Genomic DNA, 7,944 nt, shown 5'->3' with positions numbered 1-7,944 from the left:
TGACACTGCTCTTTGGAGCTTTGTTCTCTGTAAGCTCATGCAGCAGAAATGAATCTGCAGGCTCCCTTCAGCTGAAATGAAGAACTGAAGTGCTGGTCATGAGGAATTTCTGTACGGACCTGCAACTGCCTGTTGTGCTGGATATGAAGTGCCTTAGCTTTTTCAAAAAAATGGAGGCACTTTGTATGTTAAGTAATTAAAATAGATGTGTGAAGCAGTCAATCAGTAGTTCACTAGAACAGTTCAGAAGATGCTGCTCCAGAGGCGTTTGGCTGATGCAGCTGTAAAACACAAGTTTGTTTTTATAACAGCTTCCCTACAGACTATTCCTCAAACCATTTCATGGTCTTAAATAATATTATTGATAGAATTAGTTAATAGAAGGGTAGGAAATTAAAGCTTTCCATAAGGGGAAAATACTCGGTTGAAGTGTAAAGTGAACAGAAATTTAAAATGAACTGGAAGTCAGTCAAGCAGGCACTTTGGGAAAGATGCTGAAAGCTGTGGGCACCAAGGTGGTGTTTTGCAGAGTACCCTACCTTCCTCCACAGTGGCAACATGGAAGGAGCAAAGACAGGTGCAGTGAGTACATCTCCAGCCCAAGGGGACTATTCACATGGGCTCAAATTTAAACACGGGAAAGGCCTGGTTGATGTGACCAGCACCATAAATGTGGTAGGGTATTGGCACTCTAATTGTCACTTAAGAGAAATGGCAGTGGGGAAGATCCCCTGGCTCCGATGCAGGGCTCCACATCTGCCAGCACTGAACCCCGAGGATCCCACCAGCCCACTTGTCCAGCCTGGCAGGTCCCTCTCCCTCCCCCTGCTCCCCCAGTGCATCCACTGCTCCTCCCGACCCGGCATGCCCTGCAGGCTTGCTGTGGATGCTCTCTGTCCCGTCACCCAGGGCACTGAAGAAGACACGGAACCCTCTCTGCCCCAGAATCAAGCCCTGGGTCATGCTACTCGTTAGCCGGGGTGCCGGTTGGTCTTCACCCCATTCACCACGATGCTGGGAGCTGCTGGGCCAGCCAGCTCTCCACTCACCCCACCATCCACCCATACAGTCTGTGTTTGGCTTTCCTGATTCCACCTCTGCACGCTTTCCGTGCTTAAACTGGGCCGGGAGTTCCCTGTTCATCCAAGCTGGCTTCTTGCCATGCCCACTTGTTTGCCTGCGTGTCGGAAAAGGGATCATTCTGGGGCTGTGAGGAGTTTGTCCCTGCAGATCAACCAGCTTTCCTGGGCCCTGATGCCCACGACGGCAGCTGTCAGTGGGATCGCACATGTCCTGTGACCACACTCAACTTTTTTCTCCTGTAGCCTAGTGTCTTCATCACACCAAATGCCTTCCTCAGTTTCTTCTCTCCCGTTATGGGGATCATTTCAGCCAAGCATGCCACTGACTATCAAATCTCTGAATAGATTTTCCATATTTATGAATAGCAAATCTGGGAAAGCATCTCTGCTGCTGGGTCATCCAGCACTGGTGTCAAGAGCTTGTCCACAACACACTTCGGTGTTCACTGCTTCGAGAAATGGTGATGTTGCAGGTTGGAGTAAGGTTATAGAGGTAGCTGTTAAGTGCTGATAACTTCAGCTAGAACGTTTTCTGCCCCGAGATGCTGCTCTTGCTCTGCGGCACATTGTCATGTACCACTGAACAGGGGGAGAAGCTGTGTAATGAAATATCCCGTCCTGAGTAATCTGCAATCACAGGGTTATCCCTGGGGGTGCAGGGGCCCTGTCTGAGTCCAGAAGAAAAGCTAAAAGGTGGTGTATTTCTGTAGGAAATCTAATTATGGGAACATAAAAATAGCTTAGATTTTGCAATGAATGTGAAATTAATGGTGTAGTCTATTGCTCGGGAGAGGGGTGCTGGACAATACTTAATTGTGATCTGTGGCTGTTACAGCGTGGAAAGGATAATTAGGAAGATATTCTTGAGTATTTGTCTCTCTGTGATCTGTATTTTCAGTACCAAAATGTGTGTTGTGTTCCTGCCTCTGGGAGTCTTGCAGTCCTGTAAAGATACAGGTATTGAAGTAAAGAGCCCTGATTTCAGGATGAAAGCAAGAAGAAACATGCAATTGAAATGTAATTAAATTGGTGATTGTATTTACACCAGTTTATGTTGAGGGAGTGAATCTTTCCCAGTTGACCCCTCTGAGAGTGGAGACAAAACATGGATGGGAGCTTCCGGAAAGGTACAAGATGCGTTGGAGCGGTAGCAGGCACAGCAGCGAGCGGGAAGGGAGGGAGGGCACTGCCAGTGTCCCTGTGGAGCTGGGTCTCACTTGTGGCAGTCGTTGGTCCCAAGAAGTACACCCTTGTCTTTGTGGTAGCGTTCCATATGAAGCAATGAAGCATCTCATAGTTCTGCCCACAGGCTTTTATTAGATTGTCGAAGTCTGACACTGTTATCAGTAGTTGCCTAAAAAATAGAAATTAAAAAGTCCTGCCAATTCAGGACCTAGGTGTGAGATGATGCTTTGGTTGACAAGGTTGTTTTACAACTGAAAATCAGGTTGGTGGTGGTGATAGACGACTTAGAGATCTGAGATGTTCTCCGTGTGTCTGCCTGAGGGTTTGGTTGTCCAGGTAACATCTTGGGGTTTGGTCAGGGGGGTTGTGTGCAGTCTTCCTCCCTGCCGAGACACAAGCCCATGAGTTCTGGTAGGTGGACATGCTGCAGCTGGCAACAAAGCTGTACTAGTTCTGAGCTCCTGGTGAACATCTGAGACATTTTAATTAGTTTCCATCCTTAAAACATGAATAAAGGTATTTGGCCACACATATTCCTGTGTGGAAAATGTCATCGGGTGGCTTAAGCTTGGTAAATAGTTAAGAATCCAGAAAAATTCAGGGTATCCTGAGCTTTAGCATTTTGTTACTAATTGTGTTTCCTGTAAGACTCTGTGGTAATTGGGGTCCAGCTGCTCAGAATATTAGCGTTAGATTTACTGGATGGATTGCTTTAATAGGATTTGGAGAACAGCTATTTGTGCGTTACCGCTTGTGCTGTTAACTTGCCAACCTTTTAACGCAGTAATCCTGGAGATTTACCCTAGCTTTAAAGTAGTAATGCAGGAAGGCATTCTTGACTTACCACAGAAAGTTCCTTAAGTCTTCGTATAATGTGAAGCAAGAGTTGGTCGTGCTTGTTAGTAGCTTTGTGAAATGATGGGGTGTATGTTGAGAGGAAGGAAAAGCACTGATGGAAAGAAAACTTTCATCTTGGTGGAAATGAGGGCAAAGCCTCCATTCCCATGGCCGTACCAAGTTTGTCACCGCGTCTTGCCGCTGGCAGTAGAGCCCAGCCAGCTCAGAAAGCAGTTACCGTGTGAACCGGCTTCAGCCTGTACCTGCACAACCTGGATGAGTTTGCTGCTCTTCAATGAATCTTGTGTATTCTGTCTTTTTTTTTTTTTTTTTAAATGCTCGAGAACAGTATAAATTAACTCTGCATGTTAACGAAATAAAGTAGAAGATTGGGTCTGGATGTATTTTTTAATAAATAGTACAAGTCGGGGGTTTTATTGGTAAATGTTTGGCATTCTGCCTGGTGTACAAAGAAATGAAAGTATTGTTTGCTGCTGGTACGTCCTCTCACGAGGTCACATTTTATCCTCAGTCTTCACCCTTCCCTTTCCCTTGCCACTTCCATTACAATGGAGATTCGGTCTGCTTGCTCGACAGTGACGTGTCCTTTAGTACTTCCCATTAGTTTCCAGTAGTTACCTTGGCCTGCATGTCAGCCTTCAGTTTAATGGCCTTTTTTGTGTGTGTTCATTTTCTTTTGTTTCCCATCGTGGTTTTGTTTATTTCTTTTGTGTTTTTTTTTTCCTGTTTTCTTTTTTTAAACCGTGGTGATGTTTGCCCTTCATATTCCCCAATGTTTGCACATGACAAGATGTTGCCATCCCAACATTACCTCCCACTTCACTGACCAGTGCCACTAATGACCATCTAGCACCAGCTGCAACAGGACCATTGCCTTCAGCCCCGCGGGACGTCGTGGCCACCCTCGTCTCCACTCGCTTCATCAGACTGACGTGGCGGACGCCTGTATCGGACCCTCAAGGAGACAACCTCACCTATTCAATCTTCTACACCAAGGAAGGTATAAACAGGTAAAGATCTCAACCTGTAACATGGGTCGTGCTCTTTCATGACTCTTCTTCACGCTGGCTTTGCTTAGAAGCACTATAAACCGTAAGTCTTTAAACCTCGAAGCCTTAGAGGCTGTGGAGTCTGAGGGGTTGCGTTCCCTTCCCTCCTACACCCTGGTCAGAGGAAGGTGCATTTGTATTTGCTTCTTTGCCTGTGTATATGTATTCTTGTGGGCAATGTTTGTGCATGCTTTTGATTGACTGCAAACAGTCGCTACCTGCTTTTAGCAAACTGCCTAGAAACTAAGAGCAAACGTAGACTGTAACGCTTCTTCAGGAACACTGACACTGCTATAAATGCCATCCACCTCGGGTACGGGAACATCCTCCAGATAATCTGTGTGCCACGGAGGGACTGCAGTCACCTCATGCTTTACAACCCTCTAAATACAGCCTGAGTCTAGAGAGAACCACGTGGTAGGTGCTGATTAAATGTTGACTCTCTCATCGTAATCCCTATAAAGAGAAACAATGAATGTGAAGCATTCATGAGTTTCTGACGTAGCACCACAACCGTTTAGTTCAGTCTACTCCTTTTTCTTACTAATGACATCTACTGCTCGAAATTACAGCTTCAAATTGTTGTGATCAGTTTGAAGAAGTTGGAGCTATCAATCATTTTGAGCACTGCTTAATTAATTGCAAATTAACTTGATTATCAGATTTATTACTCAAAGTTAAGGAAGTCATTTGAAGAACCACACTGCTTCTACGGTAAATGGCCACTGTCTTTTAATTCCGTGGATAGACACGTCGTCCGAGCTCATGACGATTCACTGAGGCAATGAGTAAAACTTTCTTTGCCTCACAAATGTTGTTCTTCTTCTTTAATATTCATCATTATTGGAGATACTTTAATGAGAGAGGAGAAAAGGTGGGGTCCTGCCAGCCATTCTTGCTTCTTCCCTCTCCTTCACGCTTCTGGTTGTAACCACTCTACCCGTTGGGTTTTTAGAAAGTAATTTGGGGAAGATGGCTTCATGCCTCTCCCTGTTCTGGGTCTTGACTTGAGGAAACAAAATGCATCCCTTTCCGCCGCATACAAGCCTACAGAAATCTAGAAAGTATTCCTCTTGGGCCCAAAGCCTGTGAAGAACAGAAGGAAAGCGGCATCTCGTAATGGGTGGTGAATGAATGACTGAGGAAATCACGGGACTGTCTGCAGAAACTGCTGTTTCCAGTCCTTGCGCTGCAACCCTCCGGGCTTGGGTTGATGCAGCCCTCAGGAAGTTGGCACAGCAAAGTCCTTGAGCTGGTGCTTACATGTGAGCCGGTGGTTTCACTGACTTCAGTGAAATCTTTGTTTGCTTAAGCCTCTGCCTGGGTCAGGGGTCAGAGCAGGCTCTGAAAGTGTTTTATTAGCACATAGTCACTGTTTTCTCAACTTCACCGCTCCTTTGCTTTTTGGAGGGGGTTTTTTGTCACACCTCATAAAGACAGTTGGTATCACACACTTCGCAGGTTGGTATGAAAATGCTGTGAAATCCCGCCTTTTCCCCCGGACTTAGAGAATGAGAACAATAAAATCTTAAAACAAGGCAAGGAGAAAAGTGCTGTTCACCACTGTGGTGTTACATGTGTGATGCTTTACCCAGTTGGCTGGGCCCTGTGGGAACCTTGCTTGGTTGCTGAATAAAAAAGTAGGTGAGCGTGTCACACACCTAAGCGGTTGGAAGTTTGAGTTGAGCTTGGATGTGCAACCCTCCTTTCTTTCTCAGTGTTACAAAACGATCACTTTGTAGTCCTTGCATTAGACATGATCTGTGCTGCGGTTTTCAGCACGTATGTACCATCTCCTCAGCCTATTATATATTTGCCCACACGTACCATTTTCACTGCATCCATCACTAGATCCTTTTAGTAGCCTCAGCGTTGTCTCTTCCTCACTTGCATTTGAGCGGTGATCAAACTAGGTGTTTGATTTATTTACCTTTTAAATCAGGCTTGTGAAAAATGAAAGAAGTACACAACATTGAATGGCTCAGCTAGATACTCTGACACCTCTAAACCATCTTCAAAGGGTTGTAGAGCGTCATCTTCGTGCTGTGACTTGTAGGAGCCCTTGAATCTCTCCGCAGTGTACAAGGTGTGTGATTCCTGAGGTACCGGCTGCCTCAGCCACCGCTGATTTACCATCCTTTTATTTTTATCTGGTCAGTGAAAGGAGACACACACAGAAACACGGCAAGGTGTTCCTCACCTTTGCCTCTCAAACCCATTTAGAGGACCGTGGGATGACTGAAACACCATTTCTCCCCCTAATCATGGGGCACCCCTGCGAAAGGCTCCTTCTGTGCCCAGTGTCAGCTTTATGCCACCAGCAGCTTCAGCTGCCACGAGGTGTGTCTGCCCACCGCCCCTGCCCCACGGAACCTTTGGGTTTCGCCTTTCGGACGCAGTGTCGGCTGGCAGAAAAACGTTGGCCCCTGAGCAGAATGTTGCAGGAGATGTGTAAGCAGTGGAAAATGAGGAACTTTGGCCAAAACGCAAACGCTGCCAAAGTTGTAGTAAATTTATCGCTTCTGAAAGGATTGAAGCTGGGTTTGAGAGTGTGTAGCGTCTGCTGAGGAGGAGTGAGTGAGAATAAAGAGCTGTAGGACTTGGAGGTGACGCTCTCACAGAGCAGCTGGCACTCTCCGTGGAGGAGGAGCGTTTCAGAGCGTGACACCGGCCGCCAAGCAGCTTGTTGCACTGCCTACGGCATCTCAGCGGCTGGTGGCTTTCCTCAAGCAACACAGGTCTGCCTGGGGACTCCGCGAGGTCGGAGGGGCTTTTCCTGCGGGAATTACGTGTCTTATGCCTTTACTGTCACACCTCTAGAGAACCCAAGTGGCCTGGTCCCTGCCTGCCTTGTAGGTCGCATCGTTACACAGTCATTTCGCCCTTGTGTTAGGTATCCCAAATGTAAGGCAGTTGCCCTGGAAAGGGTATGAAAATCCACGCATTGGGGGGCAAAGGGAGGTTTAATCCTGTGAAGCTTTAGACAAGCACACAGGCAGAAAACCTCCAAACTTTAAAGATTTAGACCAAAACAAAAGAAATAGCCGGGACGTTGCTGGTACGAGATGGTAAAATGCACGTGCGAGAGATTGGAACAACATTAAACCCACGGTTCAACGTAATGTGCTTCAAACACAGCAAATGGAGCTTAATTGTGTGTAATCACGCTGTCAGAATGTCTCTGAGCTCACTGCCAGGCTCTGCAGCTGATGAGGCTGGCACAGACCAGACTCACTTTTTAACAATTCCCTGAAGGTGTTTTTTTGTTATAACTTTAAACTTCACGTTTCCGGATTACCACTTGTTTCTGGTTTTGAACCGTTGGCTTTTTCCCTTAGGTACGTGATAGCTGTTTTAAACCTTAACTCTAGTTTACAAAGCTGTTTAATTGGGGATTAAACTGGAATGAGTTGGAATAGTCATAATGTTCTGTAGGGTAATACAGTTATTCATATAGACCATCTGTTTTCTTACCTATTATGCCTACCTAAACACATCACAGCTCGTAAAAGGTGCTCAAGGCTCCCTAAGAACGGGCATAAATGAGAGATTCATGTAGCACTTAATTAGATTAATCTCAACATATTTTGAATGTACTGTTGTGAGGGAAGGCTCAGTTCCTGGTTATTACTGAAAATTGCGATACTTTGACATGTCTATTTATTTTTTGTTAAGTGTTGTCTTTCCATTAAAATAATCTGATTTTTTTGTAATTTAAAATAATAACCTTGGGTTGCTGATTTCTTTTTTCCTAGATAGAATCAGTGAGT

The 7,944-nt window shown here is 45.7% G+C and overlaps 1 protein-coding gene across 1 annotated transcript in view; it reads left to right on the top strand.

The window, feature by feature from the left end:
- Positions 1-3,915: 3,915 nt before the first annotated feature.
- Positions 3,916-7,944, top strand: part of NEO1 (neogenin 1) — a gene marked incomplete at its 5' end in the record, with an annotated part of 46,339 nt that continues 42,310 nt past the window's right edge. The window contains one exon of the mRNA XM_010147537.1: positions 3,916-4,135. Within this exon, the coding sequence (XP_010145839.1) occupies positions 3,916-4,135 (220 nt within the window). The remainder of the gene's footprint in view (positions 4,136-7,944) is intronic.

Source organism: Eurypyga helias, unplaced genomic scaffold (genome assembly GCF_000690775.1).
Source record: "Eurypyga helias isolate BGI_N326 unplaced genomic scaffold, ASM69077v1 scaffold4882, whole genome shotgun sequence".
NCBI classification, from domain to species: domain Eukaryota; kingdom Metazoa; phylum Chordata; class Aves; order Eurypygiformes; family Eurypygidae; genus Eurypyga; species Eurypyga helias.
Note: the sequence above shows the minus strand (reverse complement) of the source record. Positions and strands in the feature narration are given on the sequence as shown.